We start from the raw sequence: 21,476 nt of genomic DNA, 5'->3' as shown, positions 1-21,476 counted from the left end.
TATCAGAACAGTTATATACTGTACAGGATTGTGGATGTTCCTTTTTTGTGTGATTTTAATGTTACCTTAGAAGAAAGCTTGTTGTCGTCTCAAATGCACTGTTTGTCACCACCAGGAAGGTAGGCTTAGTCAAGCATATACAGCCTTTAGCCTCCCTCCTGATGTGGCGATGTATGTTTGGATGTTGTATATGAAATTGAAAAAGAGAACAAGCTTGTAACTGGAAACTTGAAAAATTGAAGCCGAACTCAAACCACCATAAGACATAATAGGTTTTTTTTTTACTTCGTAATCTATACATCTGTAAAAAAAATGTATCTCGCAGATCGCGCAATGGCACTTCATCTGGGCCCGCATTCACAAGAAGTTCTTACGCTATCATTTTTTGTAAGAACAAATTGCAACCAATCATGGCGTGGGAGATATAATTAGCGAAGGCAGCCAGGCAATGGCAAAGAGCACTTACGAACGAACAGCGTTGCGAATTTCGGCCGCTATATTGCTTGAAAAGGGGACCAATACTTGCAAGACTATCAAAAGCGGCAAAACAAGAGATGTCGCTGAAGCCAACGAATTGTCAAAAATGGGTGCTGACAAGGGCGATAAGAACAACTGCCCGATTCACTGTGTTAATTCTTCGGATGAGGGTTCACTAGCGTGAAGTATCTCGAAATGATGCCGATGGGTTTTCCTCGCATATAGTAACGCCATTCGAGGTTTCCTGCTTTTATCATCATCCACATCCCTCGACGTGGCTCTCGATGCCCCTATGCCGATCTAGAAATTTGGTTCCAACAGTCCATGCAGTATCGCGTGGAATTTGGCACACCGCGCGTCATAGGAAGCGAGCCCACAACAGCAGCTCGGATCCATGCTATGTGCTGCGCGAACGTGGATTCTGTTGAGCCTCGCCACCATGCTATAGCTAGATGACGAATAACTCTAATTGAAGTCTGCGCAGTGTCTGCACGTGGGGGTATACCATGGGGTTTAAGAATTAGGTCGAGTACATCCCCTGAAAACTGCGACCTAAGGTAATTTAATGGTAAGTTGCTGAGAGATAAAGAGGCTCTTTATTGAAAAGATTTACCGGGCCGCACGCCTTGCGTGCTACGCCAGGTGAATGCGATGATAAATGAAATGACGCACACAGAACGTACGACACTTAACCCGCACATGACACGACAAACTATGTATTTGAAAGCGGTGCCTCACGGAAAAGTTAAAAGCGCCTTCGTAGCCCGACACGCACTGGCGGGACTAGTCTACTGTCCAAATATACATATTCGAGTTCAAGGTGTGAAACCTAAGGTACATCTATTGGGGTCATTCTTCGGAGAGCAAAGAAATTGTAATTGCGGGTTAACTGTGTTACGTCGTTTCGTGGATCACACGCAAGGCACAATGGTAATTCTGCCTGCTTAATTTTACACGAGAAGTAGTTTGCAAAGGCAGCGTTCAGACGAATACGGCGCACAGGGCATGCTGCTGAAGAAGCATACAGAAGACCGAGGGTCATTAGGGTCAATGGTAAGGTGGCCCCGTCCTAGCAAAACAGAAAGTCATATCACCTTGTGGTAAGGAATAGCGGTCAAGTCCAATTCCAATCTCGAGGGCTCTCAGCGCATAATGATGGTCCGGATGACATAGCATATATGAACAGCATTAAGTTTACCTAAATTCTCGGAAGCCAGTGACACAAGAGTTCTGTATTACCACGTTGGAGAGCACAGGACACAAAATAGGATCCGATGTAGCTTATTCGGACGTAGCGTGTTCTGGGTCCCTGCTTTATATTGTTTCTTTTCTTTCTTTTCGTCCTTTTTTACCCTTCCTCAATACTTTGCACGAAGCCACGTCCCAGCGATTGCTGAGATCGGCCACTGCGATCGATGGATGACAAGAAAACAAAGGAATAGGACAAAAAGGATCGTTACGTAATACAGCACCTGAAGTCGGGATCACAATTAGGCCGTGCTAATATTCGTCTAACTTTAACACCCCTACACACTGTGTGCCCTCTACAGGGGTGTTAAGTGCACTGCTTGTTAAACCGTGCACCCCCCTCCACCCAACAGCAAGATAACTAAATTTGAGTTCACTCGGTGCAGCATAAAATTCGTATTTGAATTTTTAATGTCGCAGTTCAACCGTAAAGCTACACTGATCGGTGACGAAATGAATGGGCACCCCCGGAAACGGCGCCCTCGGGTAAAAGAAGCCTGTCTCGCAAGCCATGCTTTTGTCTGCTGCCAACACGGGAAGTGATTGCATGAGCTAAAAGTGCGTCATGGCTGTCATGCGTTGTTTCACTTTTACATGTGCGTCTCGGCGCGTCTCTGTAGTTTCCTGCTGCTTTTTATCGCGCAAGTGAAAGAATTGCGGTGCACAATTCAGCAGCGACGCCGTTGCTACGCCGTTGGGTGCTAGAGCATGCGGAGAAAGACGTCTGATATGGTTGGTCTCTATTTCAAAGAAGAAGATGCCATGGCGGTGGCCCATCAGTTTCTCATGTCACATAGCCTTTCCAAAAGGGCATTTGCTATCGATGAGAGGAGATGAGAGGCAGCAATCTCAGATTGAAATTTCCAGTTAAAATTAGAGCCCTTTTTTTTCGCGTGGGCATGTGTGGGAGAGGCAGGGGCGGGGCATAGTGAGCCCGCTACTCTCCGTTACAAATATAAAGTGGTCCCTGAAACGGATTGGACAATTATTTAGACGTGCAGGGTGCAGCTACAGTGAAACATTAGCTTCACAATTTAAGTGAAGCGTCTCATATTAAGAGAGTTACGAACGATTACAAGTTACACTCCTCCCTAACCATGCCTTTTTTCCTCAACTCTATTGCCGAGTAATAGGGGCAAAGCTCTGCCTTCACTGGCTCTGCTTCATGATGTGACGTCGTGCCGTCTATTTCCGTTAGCCTTGAAGCCAACGCGCGAAGCCTTTTCAGCCTCTCGGCTAGCTGTCTCGCCGTCGATGCGCTATGACAGCTATCCAAGCAGCGTGCGTTGCGAGCGTTCTGGCGTAAGGCTGAGCGTGTCCGGTATTCCGGTAACCGCAGGCGAGCTGGGCGTTTTCACGTATGGGTGGAGGCGTAAAATAAAGCCCCTCAATACAACTACCGCTGTGACGAAGGGGCTTTAACGTAAACGTGAGCGGCCTGAGCGGTCGGCACGGTGAAGCCACCTGGTGGCGTAGAGCTTAACCAGTCAAACACAGAGCGACTATTGCTATAACCAAGTGTAAAATACTTTAAACATTTAAGAAGATAACATGTTCAAAATTAATCTCCTGCCGAACATTTGCACCAGCAGCGAAGTAGCATACACTTGGTTACTGCCATCTTAGCTCTCTGTTTGTCTGGATTAGCTCTGTGCCACCAGGTGGTGGCACTGGGCGGCGGCCATTTACTTTTGCACCTCCACTCATCCGGTAAAACGCCCAGTTCGCTTACGCTTGGTTCACCCGAATGCCAGACACGCTCAAATTTCCTAGTGTGGTAGTAATCCTTTGGCGTGAAGTGGCGACCACAAACGCGTAGATGCTGGCGCCGATCGGATGCCGACAGCCCAATGCGCTGTAGCCGCTCTGCTCGCACGTTGCCTTGGAGAGGGGCATCATGTCGCAACTTGACATGTCACCGATCGCTAGATTTGCAGCCCACAACTTTACAAGGGCGATTCATGGTACTCGCGAAAAGAAAGCTCGATACTAGCACTGACTGCGAAGTTAGCGTCAACAAAGAGACGGTTATAACATAAGCAGACGATATTTGCTATGTGCCGTCAGTGCTCGAGCGTAGTGATAAACCGTCTTTGTGTATTCTCTTCCTGTTACTTTTTTGTAGGAATAGATTAACCAACATTCCAACTATTGCGAACCACGCTTGTTCACCATATAGATGGAAAAATTATTGATAATGCGACCTTGGTAGCCAATCAGATAGCTCGCCCAACTGACGTCAATAGGGCTAAGTACGTCAATTGGGACGACTGAAAACTGAGGGAAGCGGCGCCGCTACGATCGATAGCAATGCACATTTTTAAAACATCATAATAAACTAGACGCTTTAAGCCTAAATGAGTCACTTAATGATCGAAGAAGCTACCCTAACGACGTAGTACGTTTGCACAATATCGTTGAAACCATTTCAGGGTCCCTTTAAGACTTTCCCTGTAGCTCTGAACTCCGCTGTATTCTTCAGACATGAGCGAAATTTCCTGCAAGTAGTCGCTTTCAGATGTCTTCATGAAGGCAATTTGCTTCCTCGTCAGAATGGCAAAAAGCGCTGCCTGTGATGTCCGCAAAATCGAAGTACGGTTCATTTTCTCTTGTACTTCCATCCTCGATTTGACGTTTGAGAAATCGCTCTCCTCTGTACTAATATGGATAGACGACGAACAACTAGCATCCATGAAAAAGATAGACTTCGCCATTCTTTGGGAACAATGCTTTGAGAGCGCTGTTACATGTTTTCTTGGCCGAATAGTCAGTGCGAGCGGGGCTGAATGGACGCCAGTGTTCCCCGCGCGTACACCAGGGCCCGTACTGACAAAAATTCCTTACGCTGGAATTGTTCGTAAGACAATAATACACCCAATCCTGATACTAGCGATACTATTAGCGGAGGCGGCCAACGTATGGCAGAGATCACTTGCGAACGAAAGAGAATTGGGAAGTGCCAAAATCACAATGTTTTTAGCTCGTAAATGCTGCTTGCTATTGGCCGACCACCTTCGCTGATGTAGCCGTGCGCCTCTCCCCGTGCGTCCAACACCCCGATTGGCTGGCATTTGCTCTAATCAACAGTCTTAGTGCGATCACTTTATTACTGGTTCGGTTTTAACTGTATTACCCACCTTTTATATGAGTCTGTTTTCTTTTTCTTGTTTGTTTTTCGTCTTCCAGCTCACTCTGATCCCTTCCCTCAGACTATAGCGTAATCAATTAAGTTTCTCCTCTGGGGCCGAATCGACAAAGTTTTTCTTTGACGAGGACAGCCACCCTGCCTAATTATATGTTCAACATCAAGATTGGCTAACATCTGCTCTTACGAAGAATTATAGCGTTAGAACATTTTTGTGAATGCTGTTTCAAGCTGAAGGCTGTTTCATCACCAGGCCTTTTCCGCATTTTATTCCTTCTCTCAAAAAAACCTTTCATAGACGGCAAGGTAGCTTTCCTGCGTTGCTCGGCCACCATAACATAGCGGTCAAGGTATTTCTGTAGTAGAGAATGTGCGTGTGGTATGGACAATATGAATCATGCTATATTTGTGTCTCACGCAAAAAACTCCTAGATAATGTGTTACATGCTGAACTGGCCCCTAATTCTCAAAACATTTTCTTCATAAAAGCGCTTTGCTATTAGCCGGCCACCGTTGCGAATATGTTCAATGTCAGAATTAGCTAGCGGCTAATCTCATGAAAAGTTCGAGCTTAAGAGCGTATTTGTTAATACGGGCTCTGCTAGTTTAGTCATACGCATCACGTGATATTTCGGGGAAGGGGTAGGGGGCGTTGTAAACGGGCTATCTAGCGCCACTCTGGCGACCTGCAAAGCAAAGTGCGTGAAGTATAAACTTCAAAACGGGAAAGTGGCTGCAAATGCACCCTAGATGTCATCATGGAGCAATATGAGGCCGCAACTGTCGGCGTGTACGTCGCTTTATTAGAAAACAGTGCACCAATCGATTGGCTGAGCGAAGACAACTTTATTTTTAGGATGCCACGGCGAATGCTTCCTCTCCCCTTGTGTCCGCTTCGGACAATTAGATTCGCCCACTTATTAGTTGCACGAAGATAAGATTACTTTGACTTCTTTTTAACGCAGGGAAACGACACGACTACATCTGCAATGAGCTGGGCTTTCTACCTCCTGGGACTCCACCCGGACAAGCAGGCCAAGGTGCACGCAGAGTTGGACGAAGTGTTCGGCACCGACCGTGACCGGGACGTCACTAAGGCTGACGTCAACCAGCTCAAATATCTTGAGTGCTGTATCAAGGTACGCACGCAGTACCAAACTGGTCCCGTGGCAACGCCTTTAAGTAATGCATATCCTATAAGCCACAAAGTTTCGTGAATTTCGTAAGGAGTAGCTGGATTCGCAAAGCTGTCCACAACACCATTCTGCTCTACACCCATCGTTATTCTGTTATTGCAATTAAGGGGACTACAGATGGCTTGTAATAAGCTGAAATGTGATGCAGTGAAACGCTCACAGAAAATAGTGCAGCTCGTATAAATGCGTACCACGGATTTAGCGTGGGGAGCTGACCTTATCCATCTGGCGGTGCAAATGATTTCGTTCTTTGCGTAAAAATGTTTTATTTTTCTTACGAACACTGATAGCGCTTGAAATAAAATTTTGATCAACCCAACAGCAGCATGAAGCTACAAAGACAACCCAGAAGGATTTTCTGAAACAGAGCTTTGTGGTTGAGAAAATTTTTGTTTTTATCAGGGAAACGCCTTTCCCAGGTGGTCGTTCTAACGTCTCAGCTAACGAGCAGGGTATATATATATATAACGGTCGACACTGCGAGGCCGAATTTATTGAAAACTCGAAATGTAGAATTATTGAATAAACAAGTCAGTTCTGCCCAAATCCGCAAGGTCGAGGAAAAGCCTTGGTCCTGACTTTGATCCTTTGACCAGGAAGAAAGTTTCTTAAAATGAGAAGTTCTGTTTTGGAGAAACCCACGTGGGATTTCCTTTGTAGCTCCATGCAAGGTGTATGGCAGTTGTCATAAAACTTCCCCTACCTTTTGAATATCGGCAGAACTGATATTCTTAAGGTGAGGTGAAGAAAAGGACGACAATGTCTCCGAAGAAGAAGAAAAGACGACACAGCCTTCCGTAACTTCCGTCTCCGTCAATGTGCTTTTCTGCATCTCACCGTAAAATGGGTAGCAATATGCTTTTTAGTGTTTCGCGGGCGAGGCATAGGCACCTATGAATCTAAGGACCCTCCGAATAGCAAATAGAGCAATGTCTCAACACTAAAACAATCCCGTGTCAGTTCTCGACAAAACTGATTACTTTCGGCCTATGGTATTTATCTCTGCAACTGTCCGCCTGTCCTTTGACTGAACTGAAATCAGAATCACTGAATCATTGCACCATGGCAGCCTTAACTTATACCTTCGCAGTTCTTGTTGTTGTGTAGATATGTGGCTTTTGTGTGATATACCACAAGGAATAGCGCAATAGAGCCCGGACAGCGGAAGGACGCGACGCATAGCCCGTTTGTCATGTCTTTCCTCTGTCTGTATTTTATTTGCGTTGTTCCTTGCAATATGCCAGCTTTGTCGGATATCGTGAAGGTGTGATGTCTTGGAAGCCAACAGGGGAATTAAGTGAGTTCCTTAACTTACAGCTTGCATAAAGATATTCGGGCCCTTTACATATAGACAAGGGTGGAACAGATATCGTGCGGAGAGGCTGTAAGGGGACATTCGTGTAATGCTAAACGCGCTGATAATTGCGCATGGTGGGCTGCATTAGTAATACTTGTTGGGGGGCTAGTTGGTGCATGTTTCCAGAAGAGGGTTATAGCGCCGAAAAAACACAACACACAGCAAGCGAGACGGGACTTCATTACTTACTTACTTACATTACTTCATTACTTCATTTATAGAATATGGGTGTTCGATTCAGCCTCAGCCGCAGGTAATGGGATGCAATGCAAATTTCCCATTTCTTCAGGAAGAAGCCGAAGTGCTTCTCTTGCAGAACACATCTCGCCCGTCTCTGTACTTTTCTGAACTTCTCACTGCAGCTGTGGGGTCTACCGCCGCCTCCATCGCGGTGATGAATGCACAACACCCCGGGGACCCTCCCAGTTCCCGTTCAACCGCGTACATCGGTTCGAGGAAGCAAGGAAATACGTCGAGTGATAGCGAGGACACAAAGCTGTACTCCGCATCAGCTGACAAGTCCTCAGAAGACAGCTTTCGACTTGTCCAGTACCGCAAGGCCAAACAAAGAATTCTCAGTTCATCTTCGGGGTCCAGCTCGAACACCGTGAAAACAGCGCCTCAACGATGGCCACACTCCATCTTGTTTGTGCCACAGAACGCTACTGACAACCTGCGCGTCCTCAACAGGCAAGCACTCTCCGTGTATCTAGAAAAAACCGTGCCGAACAAGATCAAGAATGTCAGGATAAACAGTAGGCGAAACATCCCGGCAATCGATGTGATGAACCCGAGCACGCTGACCATACTACAACATGTAATGCAGCTGGGAAACATCAAGGTCCGCTCCATCGTGCCATCAAATGGTGCTACAATAACAGTAGTCATCTATGACATTGACAATGAAATACCTAATGCAGACCTCCCAGTTCTCATAAAACCAACAAGTGAACACAACGTCAATGTGCATGTTGGTCGCCTCGGCAACACACGCTGTGTCAGGATAACGTTCAAAGGCGACTGCCTTCCATCCTACGTGAAGGTCGGCCACTTTCACCACCAGGTTAGACCATTTATTCACAGACCAATGCAATGCTTCAATTGTCAGAAGATTGGCAATCTGAAGGGTGTTTGCAGAAATTCGGCCATGTGCCCTCGATGCGCCGAACCCCACTAAGAAGACAACTGCAGCGTAACCACGTTGAAGTGTCCTGTCAGGGTGATTACTGCGCCTCTTCCAAAAACTGTCGCCAGATCAAGAAAGAGATCACCATTCTTAAACAAATCGTGTGAGACAACTCTACCCACAAAGAGGCCGCTGTGAAAGTGCGGCGAAGACGACGTCACCATCGGAGGTCTTCACGATGGAAAATATCATCAACTTCTCAGGAAAAGTCAACTCGTCCAGCACCATCAGCGGAAGTTTTCAGCACTCCAAACACCGATGTTGGAAGGAAGAAAACTGCCAGATCTCTCTCCACAAATAAATGGCCGCCACTTCCACGTACACGACCGCCAGAAGAGCCGCAGAAGAAGCCGCCCCCAGTACAGCAAGGTACTGTATCCGAGGAGTCGCGGAGAACAGATGAGCAAGTGATAGCTGTTATTAGGCCTTTAATGAATGTCATTCGCGTGTTGCTAACACACATGGACACACCGTCTGCCAGAAGCGCGCTTCAAGTACTGGACGCTCGAGTCCGGTGTTGGCAACCCTTGAGTAGATCATGGCTCCACAACCACTATCCTTTAGGGATGAGGTCCGCCAAGCAGCTATATTTCAGTGGAATGCCTGCGGACTCAGAGCGCACCTTTCGTATTTCCGTCGCTTCCTGTATGCCAATATGTTTCCCATTATCATCACTTGCGAGCCTAATTTATCGAACGCGATCAGGCTTTCTGGATGTGAATCGTTTATGTCGTAAACTGTTGGTGAAAACAGTAAGGTTTTGGTGTTTATTCGCCGTGACCTCACCTACATTCATCAGCCTGTACCACCTAATGAAGATAATCAATATATATGCATAAACGTAAGGAAAAAGAATTTGGCCTTTACTTTTGTGGGCGCCTACCTATCTCCGCCAAGTCGATTTGATCACAAAAGACTACGAGACATCCTTTCCTCAACTCCCAATCCTTGAATCATTATTGGAGATTTCAATGCCCATCAAACACTTTGGGGAAGTCCGAAGATCAACGCAAGAGGCAGAGCTCTGGTATCTTTCGCCTCCAGTAATGAACTTTGGCTGCTGAATGATGGAAGTCCTACGTTCTTGCGTGGCTCCACGTACAGCAGCTGTCTTGACTTGGCTTTCGTCTCACGAAGCCTTGTCAGACGTGCAGGGTGGTTTGCAGACATAGAGACGGATGGAAGCGATCATATCCCCACGTACTTCAAGATAAGAGGATTGTCCCCTTCCAAAATACGGGATACGATTCAAAGAGTGGACTGGTCTAAATTTCAGTCTATCATGTATGAACACTGTGACGCCAATCCATCTTTAGACTTAAAATAGGCAATCATGAGCGCGGTGCAAGACACTATGCGTACTCTCACATGCTCTTCAAAACTAACGGAATTTGATTTTGATATGGAACTAGAACGACTTTGAGCAATTCGACGACGTGCTGAACGAAGGTACCGACGTACGAAGACAATGGACGATTTACGGACCGCCACTGATAAATCTGTCCTTCCAAACAGCTCCGTGGCGGCAATCGTCATACCAGCGAAAGCTACAACAATCAAATTTAAGACGACCCACTCGACGACATCGACGGCAGCAGAGCTCGCAGCGCTCTTTACAGCCCTTCATCACATTGGTGATGAACCGCCACACAAGTGGACGGTATTCTGCGGTTCGAAGGCGGCACTGCTGTCTCTACTGTTACCTTTAGGACGCGGACCACACGAACAACTAATATTTCATATTACAGAGACGTTACACCATATAAGTGATGCAGGCCATGAAATAACCTTCCAGTGGCTTCAAAGTCACTGTGGGATTATCGGCAATGAACGGGTGGATCAAGCTGCCCGTTCAGCCCATACTAAGGAGCACCACGTCCCAATTCTACTTTCTAGAACTGACAAAGCACGGATGCTCCGCCTACTTGCTCAGCAGTGCACCGCGTCGCAATGGAATGAGCCACATTTAAGAAACACGCGACTGTACTCACTTTATCCCACATTAAGTCTTCGAGTGCTATCACAGCTTCGCCGTAGAGACGCGACGCTTTTATATCGGCTGTGGTTGGGCGTTGCCTTTACCAAAGCCTATGCATTCTGCATAGGGATTACCGACATCGTAACCTGTGACCACTGCGGCCGTGAAGAATCGATTGACCATATTTTGTGCCCAGACCACAGAGGGAATGCTTTCGCCACGAACTTGACCAGCTGGACGACCAACCACTATCGGAAAAAAAAAATAATTTTACACCATCGAAAGGACCTACCGTCACAGAAGAAGGCCGTGCAAGCACTATTGCGTTTTTTGCGATCTACCGGCCTTTGTGAACGTCTTTAACTGGAACTCCTCTTGTGTGTGTGTGCCTCCGTGTGTGCGTATTTTTTAACGTTTTCCTCTCTGTCCTCTTTCTAACCCCTATCTCCCATCCCCAGTGTAGGGTAGCAAACTGGAGTCTGATATCTGGTTAACCTCCCTGCCTTTCCTCTCTCTCTCTCTCTCTCTCTCTCTCTCTCTCTCTCTCTCTCTCTCGGTCTGTCTCTCTCTCTCTCTCTCTCTCTCCCATTTCTTTGGTGGCAAAGAATAAACATGCGTATTCACTTGGACGTTACTTCAGAGGCTTATTTACGTTTAATCACGCATCTGGGTGCTAAAAGCAATGCTTTTTTTTTTCCAAGAGGCAACTGCCACCTTCCACTTTTTTTATTTCATTATTAACCTCCTACTGCAAGCCTTGTGCCCCAAGCAGGAGGGGCAAGGAACATTGGTAAATTCGCATACGAAAAACTAGAACGCTAATAAAAAATAACAAAAAATGAACCCTTTAGAAAACAAATAAAACAGCACAAAAGAGCCATTGTACCTAGAACGAGCTATTAGTAACGTGAGTTTCAAGTGATTCTGCAGAGTTAAGATTGGGGAAAGGTATGGCATATCATTCTTATATAGTTCTGGGGAAAACGGAATACTTAAAGAGGTTTGTCCTGGCAAGGTAATGGGAGAGAGTAAGGCTATGGGAATGACAGGTTTTTTCTGGAAGTAGAAAGAGTGAGGCATGGGCTAGGATATAGAGAGCTTGCGGCTCATTAATGAGTAAAGGAAATTCAGTAGTAGTATTTTTCGTCTCGTGTGAAGGGTGTAAAATTAATAAGTGCGCAAAAGCTTGGTTGCAGACTGTGGGAAAAAATAAAACGAATGGCTATTCTCTGTACCCTGTAGTTTTAGCGAATGAATCACAAATAACGCAAGAATATTCCAGTTTAGGTCGAATAAATGTGGTATAAGCTTATTACATCACTTCAGGGGATGCATCTTTGGGCATATGGGCGTGTTAGATACAATTTTCTAAAAGCATAAGAGGCAAAATTGATACTATGGCTATTCCAGTTTAGGTTGTTAGTAACTAAAATTCCGAAATACTTGTATTCGTTCACTTCAGTCAATGGGTCTGGGCCAATGGAGTAAGAAAACTTCAGAGCTATTTTTGTTAGCTAGACGTAGGAGCACAGATTTATCAGAGTTTGGTTTCATCCCACATTCGTTGATCCACTCAAGAATATTGTTTAAGGTTAACGTAGGTGCTAGTTGATCATTACCTGTATTAGCCTCGTTAAAAGTTATACAATCGTCGGCAAACAGGCGAATATTAGTGGTGGAATCTATTACATGGACAATGTCGCTACAATAAATAAGTAAAAATACTGGGACAAGCACGCTGCCTCGAGGAATGGCGGAAGTCACATGAAGAGGATGAGATCGTTCTCCATCACTCACTACGCACTCATTTCGATCCGTTAAGTAAGCAGGAATACAGTATTGAGGAAGCTAGGGAGACCAAGGAATCCTAATTTGAAAATTAATTTGTCGTGAGGAACTAGATCGAAACTCTTTCGATGGAAAGGCAGCAACTCGAAAGAATTGCGCAGGTGATTTAAGCAAAGCGGTAAGAACAGCCAACAGGGCAGTTCAATCCATTGATAGCCATCCCCGGAAAAACCAAGGAACTCTTACACAGGCATTTTCACATCTTTTGTAGGAGACTCTTCGCCTGTTCCCTTCTATACCGCTGATTGGACGCCACCTGGAAGAAGACTTGGTTATTGGTAAGCTTGACGCGTTTTTTTTTTCATTATCTCAAAGCCCGTCTGAGAAGCTCACGCAGAGTATGCATCCTTTCGTGTAGGTTGAAACAGCAAAAACAAAGAAATGCGCGCTTGCAAAGTCGCAAGAAAATTTCTCATTCCTTAAGGGTCATAATTGCGACTAGAGTTGTGTGCAATATACAAGGTTTCTTTTTTATTTTTCAGCCATCGCAAGCAAGAACTCTCATTACACAGACAATCATACGTACAGAATGGAAGGCCGAGTTGGCTGAGCATTTGCGCGTTTAAAATAATCACGAGGACACGTGTGGTCGACAGAAAACATATATATACACTGCACTCACAAAGGTGTTTTGCCGAACAAGAGCCGTCCACGTGTTTTACCTTGTGCGCCGAAGCGCCGGCCGAGTCGACACGTTTGCTTTTGTTTGGAGAAGACATTGTATGGTAATACAGTGACGCGGTACGCGGCCTTTTATCTGGAGACCCGTGTGCACCACAACGCGGCCAAAAATTGTGACCATCACGCACACGTGTATTTGAATGATAGAACTTGCAGGAAAAGGGAAATGAACGAAGGCGCCCGCGTACGAAAGTTACCAGTCCATCCGGTGCGATTTACCGCTAAGGGCTGTCTAGTTTGCTTCCTGTAAGCTATGTCACTGCGAGGAATTATCTTGTAAAACCCCCAGAAGGCGGTGTCCGTCTGCCCTTCTGATGACAGGACGCCGTAACAACTCATAAACAGAATGCGTCACGATTAGCTTATAGAGATATTGCAGAGCAACCACACGTGAGCAGTGAGAACTTCGCGTTCATGAAATGCCGCCAAAGAAGACCTGCGACCTTTAAATAGAGGGAATACATAAGTGAAAACTGGAAGAGGTAAGCCAAGTTACATGCTTGGAATATACTAGTCCAGATGCGTGTGATCAAGCATAAAAGACGTGCGAGGACAGGGATAAAACGCTGCACTGTAAAAAAAAGCAATTTCGGGAGGCTCCTCATGCTACACTTGAGCGAGACATACGAGAAAGCATGTGTGGTGTGCCTCTTGGTGGTTCTATAGCCGACTGGCTTGGGTTTCGCTCTCCTATTTGTCCTGGTAATGGTCTATGTTATGCCAACTTCATTCTTAAATGTCATATTGAGCCACCACCGATTGTGCCGCATGCCATCCGCTCAAGCGCCATGTGTGGTAATTGAGCGGATGAGCCCGACGTCTGTACACAACGGGGCTCTGTGTATACCGGGACGTGGGTCACGTAACAACCCGGTACATACAGAGACATCTTGAAGAATAGATGCGCGCTACTCAGCCGTCTATAGGTGCCTGCGCTTCACCACAGCCAGCGCTTCTGACTGAGCAGTGCGTCCCTCGGGTGTTTCGGCATTGAGGCGGCATCTATCGCCTCCTGCAGTGCATAGCAATGCAGAATGCTCGCGACTCGTAGCCAAACGTGGTGGCCACTGCTCGGGAGTCACGGCCTAGATCATGGCCTGGATTTACATTGCTAGAGCAGTTCTTAAGTAACACCATTTTGCCAGAACAGGTGCGACTGGGGTGAAAGGGAAGGTTTTTAACAAATGTGCAGCTGCCCAATGATAAACCATTCTCATATAGAAACAGAAAGCCTGATGAGACCCAGATTTATTAAATGAACTCGAATTCAAGATGCTCCTTGTGCGGAAGGGCTGTTTGCCATTTGCTAGCCACCTTCGTTAAGACTAAGTCCGACATCCCGATCTGCTTGCACTTGCGCATGCGAAGAGCTTCATGGCAAGAACATTTTTGTGAAAATGTACCCTAGGCCTGTATTGACAAAATGCAATTACGCTAAAATTGTACGTAGGAGCAAATTCCAGTCAATCCTGATACATATCATTAGCGAAGGCGGGCGGCCATTGGCAAAGAGCACTAACGAACGAAAAGTTTTGCAAATTCAGCCCCACGTACGTTTTCGCGCTCTAGGCTGTCAAATAGTTTATGCACTTAAAGCGTTCCAATTAGAAAAGAACAATAGCATTCACAATTTTTTTTCTTATTTCCAGAGGAGAACGTTGATCCTGAAAAAAAAACAAGATATATAAGTGCCGTACATATCCTAATTGACAGTCTCTATTTCATTTTTGTACTTGTTGCTGCGATTGTTAGCAGTGATTTAAGACGTCAAATAGTGTTTGATATTCGCTTGACGGGGCACACGCACAAAGTAATTATTATATCAAAAGACCTTAACATTGCTCGAGACCACTCGTTTCGAGCTGCAACACCACCGTTTCCCATAGACAGTACTCATTAAAGTTTACCGCGCTCTACAGCTCTGGGAACTTTGTACCAACAGCCATGAAGGCAAACACCCGAAACGATGGCGTAGCGTCTACAGATGCTTCCCGTAACACCCGTGATTTACACGGATTACATGCTCGCGCCTTCTTCTGCTCTTTTCAGACGGCTACCGAGTCCCGAAAGGTGCAAACGTCTACCTCAACCTGTTCAGTTTGCACCAGAATCCTAAGTACTTCAAGGACCCGGAATCCTTCATTCCCGAGAGGTTCTTGACCGAAGAGTTCACCGCACGCCACCCGTATTCGTACCTACCATTCTCTGGTGGTCCCAAGAACTGCATAGGTTTGTACTGCATGCTTACAAACAACGCGATGCAAACTTGTGCTCCTGCGAAGATGTAGACAGTTATTGTTGCTTTCACATTACAGCGGGCGGAAAGTAATTTTCACACTATTATTCCGCGCCTAAATATGGCACTCGTTCTCTCAGAAAGGTGAGGAATTCGGTTGGTTGTTGTGCTGAACTAAGCGGAACGGATCGCTTGGAATGACGCACACAGACTTGAGGAGTGCAGATTATCGATTTTCCTCCTTCTTTCTTGATTGAAATTTATATGTTCAGATACAACAGAAATGTTTCCTGTGCATGCAAGCTCCATTCAAGCCCCTTGTAGTATACGTTCGTGGAGCGGGGTGTTTTCATTAATGAAATTGTTTGTGTCTGTTTTTTCACCAACAAAAATTTGATTTCGTATACAAGCTCAAACTACGGTGCGCCTAAGACGCCTGTGTGGTGCACGCAAACCACACCCTTTCTTTATATAACTTCGATAAGCAATAACCAGGAATCAAAGGTTGCTGACAGCCTTGCGCGTATAGTGCAGGCATTCATACCAACGAAGAAGGCTCCTCAGGAGATGAAAATAGTGAATATACAGGCTTTATTAGGTCACTTTACTTCATTGTGGTATCCATCGCACTATCCTTGCGTGACATAAGACTACACATAGCTCAAGCCACACTCCTCTGCCGCATCCGCTCAGGGTCAGCGCAAAATTCAGCTTGGTGGTGCAAGACGTGACGTAGCGCATCATCGTCGTGTGTGCACTGATCGAGCTCTAGGTGACGCTGACCATTATTTATTAGAACGTCGTCACTTTGATACACAACGTAAATTTGTAATAAAATTGACTCAAGCGCAGAATGCCTCCGCACACGAGCGCAGGTGACATTTTGTTCCCGCGAGGGCATTGGATATTTACGAGGGTAATGTTTCGGCTTCTCTTCAAATTCCTGTGCGATATAGGTGGAGTAAAGCGGTACAGCAGGACGAGGTGGGATGGATGGCGTCCGATGGACGGTGCGGCCCAGCTGAAAGTCGTCTTCGCCGTTAGTCTTTCTTGTTGCGTTCTGGCAGGCTTAGGTTCTATCTGACATGGCAAGAGCTGCGCCCAGGCATAGTGATTTCCGGCAGCAGTGGCAAGACTATAGCTCCGCCTGTGACTAGCAACACTCCTCCGCCTCATCCTCCTCTTCAAGAAGCAAAAAAAAGGAACCAAATGATATTTTGCATTCCCATTGTGTAGCATACTCTGTGTGTCGTTGCATGACATGTTCCATGGCTTTTATTAGAGCCGAAAGTTTCCGTTTCAACATTTCGGTGGCAACGCCGCCTTTCCATCAAGTGACGCGAATGTCAAAGAGGAAGGTAGACGCGCCGAGAGGAGACGTTGCGCGGGAAGCACGACATCCAACATGAGCATCGCTGCTTTGTTTGTTTGATCTCTAGCATTCCCTTCCATGCGTTACCTTTTGACGTCTCAGCAATACATATGAATCAGCCGCGCACATCTTGCGTGAAATTTTGTAAGCATAGGCATCCTGGTACAAACAGCGCGTACGTGGCGCTTACATGTACATGCAGCTACACCACAAGTACACCGCCGCATGCATTTACCTGCGATAGTCAAAAGTGCGAAAATCCGCCGCTCTGATTCAGTGTCTATGGCGTGACGCTGCTGAGCACGAGATCGTGAGCTCGATTTCCGACCGCGGCTGCTGCATTCCCACAGGGCTGAATGCAATAATGCTCGTGTGCCGTGTTTTGTGTGCAGGTTAAAGAACCACCGGTAGCCAAACCTAATCCGTAGGCGTCTACTGCGGCGTCCCTTATAATTCACTGTGCAGTTTTGGAAAATTCAACTCCAGCATTTAATTTAAAATAAAGATATCCTACTATGAAACTTGTAGCCCGTGCCCATCACTGGCTAGCAATAGGTGAAGGTCACGCTGCTTTGGTGAGATTGTCGTCTATTGTTTTATTTGTTCGTATTTCTCTACAAATTATTTGTTTTCATGTTGCTTACTTCTACAAATCCGTGTACCTGCCTGCAGATAGCGTAATAACCATACAACACAAAAGAGACACATAACCACACTCATGACACTCACTTATAACAGAAGGATCCATTTCCAAGATTACGGAACAAATATCGAAAAAAGTACAAAAGTAAATGACGAAAGCCAGATTCCCTATCACCGCCTATACCGTGCCCTATCACGTGATCCCATAGTTACATATTTCGATTACTGTAAGTGGACATCTTGGCATGTACTGTCGCGGCTGCGGTTCCAAGGCCCTATTTGAAGATTATGCCATTGTAAGTAAAGACAACAGTCAAATCAGGTGTGAGAATGTAGAAGCCGCCGAGATTATGCGCATGGGCAACATGTTTATTTCCCTGACCAGGAAAGCAGTCGACTTTACCACGCCGGGATCTTAAGAAGGAAAAGGCAAATTTTACTTTGATCTGGTTGTTCTGTTGGTTCTTATGCTAAATCGTGCTTTGCTAGCAGGGAGGGATCACGTAATATGGCATGACATGATTGAAAATCGCCATTTCCTGTGCTTGCGTTTTCCGTGACTAATTTTAATTAATTAGCTCATGACGTTTATGTGCCAAAATCGTGGTCTGGTTGTGAGGCACGCTGTAGTGGGGGACTCCGGAATAATTTTGAGAACCTGGGGTTCTGTAACGTGCATCCAAGGCAAGGTAAACGAGCATTTTTGCATTTCGCCCCCATAGAAATGTGGCCGTCACGGCCGGGCCTTGATCACGCACCCTCCGGCGTAGCAGCGCAACGTCAAAACATCAACGCCACTACGGCGACTGATTTATTCTATAGGCTTGGAGGAGGAGGAGGGCGCTTGCTTGCTGCAGGGGGACCTAGCCTTGCAATAGTGGCCGGCAATTCCTCAGCCTGAACGCCATCTATCAACCGCGATACGGTTTGAAACGCTTCCTCGGTAACAACACCAGGCATCAAAAAGAAGTTGACATCGATCTCAATACGCTGCGCGTTTTCCGAACCACTACCCCCCACACAGCTCATTCTTCACTCACCAAATGTGTATCACGGAGGAACCTTAGAATGGAGCCCAAACAGCTTGCTCCTAAAGTCCTCGCGGAAACAAAATATCACTTACATTTGCGTATGCTGCCGTCTTGTGCTTCAGTTCATCAATTAATATCTTACGTTCTGCTTCAAATTCAGGCCATTTTAGTATTTAGTATTTGGAAAGTTTGGATGCGCTCTGTAGACAATCACAAGTAAGAAGACGGGACAGCGGCAAACTAACAACTGAGGTTTATTCGAGGGAAACACTTAAATACCAGTTCATGCCAGCGCAGGCACGTCAGCGTATCATCAGCAGCTGATGATACCCTGATGTGCCTGCGCTGGCATGAATTGATATTTAAGTGTTTCCCTCGAATAAACCTCAGTTGTTAGTTTGCCCCTGTCCCGTCTTCTTACTTGTGATTGTCTACAGAGCGCATCAAAACTTTCCAAATACAACGAACCAACTTACCCAACAACACATCCTGCTAAATTCGTATGTAGTGTTCGATGTAACCAAGAGCTTGACACTTCAATGATCGGCGAAGTCCTGTCTTGCTCCGCCAAGCTGGAGTTTGCATGGACCTTGTGCGGATGCGATAAAGGAGAGCGGCATCAGTTCAGCTAAGACCATTAATCACACAATGCTCAGGTGGTGGAGACCACAACAAAAGGAAGTGGCTTAAGAGGAAGCTTTAGCTCGGGCCCAGCTCCGACACGGCCTATTCAGATACAGGTAAAACGTAGAAACGCTTTTCTGAGATAAGCCGCAGACCAATTTTAATGAAATTTGTTGTATTTGAGAGAGAAAGGCCTATTTTAGGGATAGTTGGAAGCGGAATTTCTATTTAGGGCCTCCATATTGGTAAAAGAATTTTGAAAAATTTGAAAGTCCGAAAACAATAGAAGCATGAAGTTTACAAATTAATAGCTCTGCATCAAGAACAGTCACGGTTCTCTAAATGGCATCCGTTAGATCATTGAAAGCGGACAAATTCGATATGTCATTTTGTACTTTACGTGAATTTGTTACGTTGTGTACAAGGGTTCTGCAAAAGCTGTATTTCCATATTACTATATTTTTTTCAGATTCATGTGTAACATATCAATTTTGTCCACTTTAGATGTACTATTAGATGCAATTCACATAATTATGATGTAGTTTTTCATTGCTGAGTTACCAGAGTTGTGAATTTAATAGTTTCATTTTCTGAACATTTGCGATTTTTTCCAATCCTTAATAAAAAAAAATTACGACCTAACTAAAAAATTCGAAACGAATAGTCAATACATTTTAAGTTTTTCTTTCAAATGCAACAAACCTCGTCAAATTTGGTACAGTGGTTGCCCACAAAAACGAATGCTCCTTTTGCATGTATTTAGATAGGAGCACCCGAGCTAAAGCTTCCTCTTAAGGTGGCCTTTTTCATCTCTCGTTCTGCTTCCTGGGGAGCCTTCTTCGTTGGTTTAAACTGCGGCGATTCGCGCGTCAGTCTCTCAATGGCCTCGCTTCCTGCTACGCCGATATGGGAAGATACCCACTGGAACACGATGGTAAACCCGACTTTCTACACTTCTTTAACAACATGTAATGCACTCTAAATGCACTTGTCAGTGGTAAACCCGCGGAGTAATAGTTGAAGCGCAGCCTTGTCTCAAAAGAGAACAACAAGGTGGGCAATTCAGTTCTCCCAAGGCTGCTGCAACGGCGACACTTTGACATGCTGTCGAAGACACGCCGCGGTCAAGTCTGACAGCCAATTTATAGTCGGTGTAACCTACACCTCTGCACTAGCTTCATTCTCTTTGTCAACAGAGCCGTCGGCATACGACTGCAGATGCCTGTCACACATTCGGCGGAGTTGCTCTACCACCAAAGATTTATTGCTACACGTGTAAGGTACTTGGTGCGAATATCCGCCTCCTTGCAACTCAATGTCTGCTCTTGTAACTGTGCCGCCTTAGCGAGACTCAGGCAAGAAGAGCGCTTCTCCAGAGATTTCGGAGGTGGACGGAATCCTGCGTCTTTGCGGCACTCTCACATTTCGTGTATATATGGCCTACAATAAAAAATATCGGACCGCCAGGAAGCACTGTGGTCATCTGAAAGTATGGAATGTTAACTTACAGGCCCGGAAGTTAACCGCTCAGTTGCAAATTGGCACGCTGTGTTTATATGTGCTACTTCTTTTGGGTTATGCGATTGTTGCACTAGCTGTCGGCAAGTAAGCTATACCAGCCTACCCGGCCTTCAAAATGAACAAGAATCAGTACGACAGGCAGGCTTTTTTTTCCACCGAACAGCGTCATGACATGCCGCTAACGTAAGCAGTTCAAGTTATACTAGGGCCCCCTCTAGTGGTAAACACTGTACGGCACGCGATGTCATACATCCCCGATGTCGTTGCTCACTTCCCAGGCCAGCGATTCGCCCTTCTGGAATCCAAGGTGATCATGGCCAAACTGTTGCTCAAGTTCTCGGTCGAGTCGACGCGCCCGCTCGACCAATTGCGAGTCAGCTACGAGATCATTGTGAAAGCCCGCGGTGGACTGCGCGTCTGGTTTCGGAGGCGCCCTCCTGTCACCGACAAGTGGCAGGTGTCAGCAACGTGAAGACTGAGCCTTTCTTTCTACACTACGCATTTGTATATTGTTTGTACCGCGCTACTATTAGTACCTCCTTTCGCACTATTGTTTTTGCTATGCTACAGTAAATGTGGCACCAGTGCAGTTTTTTGCTGTTTGTTTGTTGTTTTAGTTTTCGCGCGTTTGTATATACCAGGGGCTTTGAGTGTAATCAAATAAATCATTTGGATGGTAAAAATGAAGGACGCCTGGATCATTTACTCGCGGGTTGTTTATTTCTGTTTTTCATTCTATTGTTTCATATCAACCTGCCAGGTAGCAAGCGCTAAACGGCAGGTACAGGATAATATTTGAAACTTGGACGCTATTGCGTATCTCGTGTATATCCTGACATTGTTTCATTTTTACGCTTGAATTTCGCTCTTTTCTTTTCTCGCATCTATAGCACGCCTTCAGCATCAGCATGGTCAGGCGGCAGCCAAAGTTTGT

General features: G+C 45.8%; 1 protein-coding gene across 1 annotated transcript in view; it reads left to right on the top strand.

Moving 5' to 3' along the window:
• The window catches only part of LOC139060230 (cytochrome P450 4V2-like), a 70,184-nt gene extending 48,959 nt beyond the window's left edge, over positions 1-21,225 (top strand). The window contains exons 8-11 of the mRNA XM_070539290.1: positions 5,836-6,009; positions 12,647-12,713; positions 15,166-15,345; positions 20,821-21,225. Coding sequence (XP_070395391.1) covers positions 5,836-6,009; positions 12,647-12,713; positions 15,166-15,345; positions 20,821-21,014 — 615 coding nt within the window. The 3' untranslated portion in view covers positions 21,015-21,225. The remainder of the gene's footprint in view (positions 1-5,835; positions 6,010-12,646; positions 12,714-15,165; positions 15,346-20,820) is intronic.
• The last annotated feature ends 251 nt before the right edge of the window (positions 21,226-21,476 follow it).

The sequence above is a fragment of the Dermacentor albipictus genome, chromosome 1 (genome assembly GCF_038994185.2).
Source record: "Dermacentor albipictus isolate Rhodes 1998 colony chromosome 1, USDA_Dalb.pri_finalv2, whole genome shotgun sequence".
Lineage (NCBI taxonomy): Eukaryota > Metazoa > Arthropoda > Arachnida > Ixodida > Ixodidae > Dermacentor > Dermacentor albipictus.
This window is presented reverse-complemented; position numbering and strand designations above follow the sequence as displayed.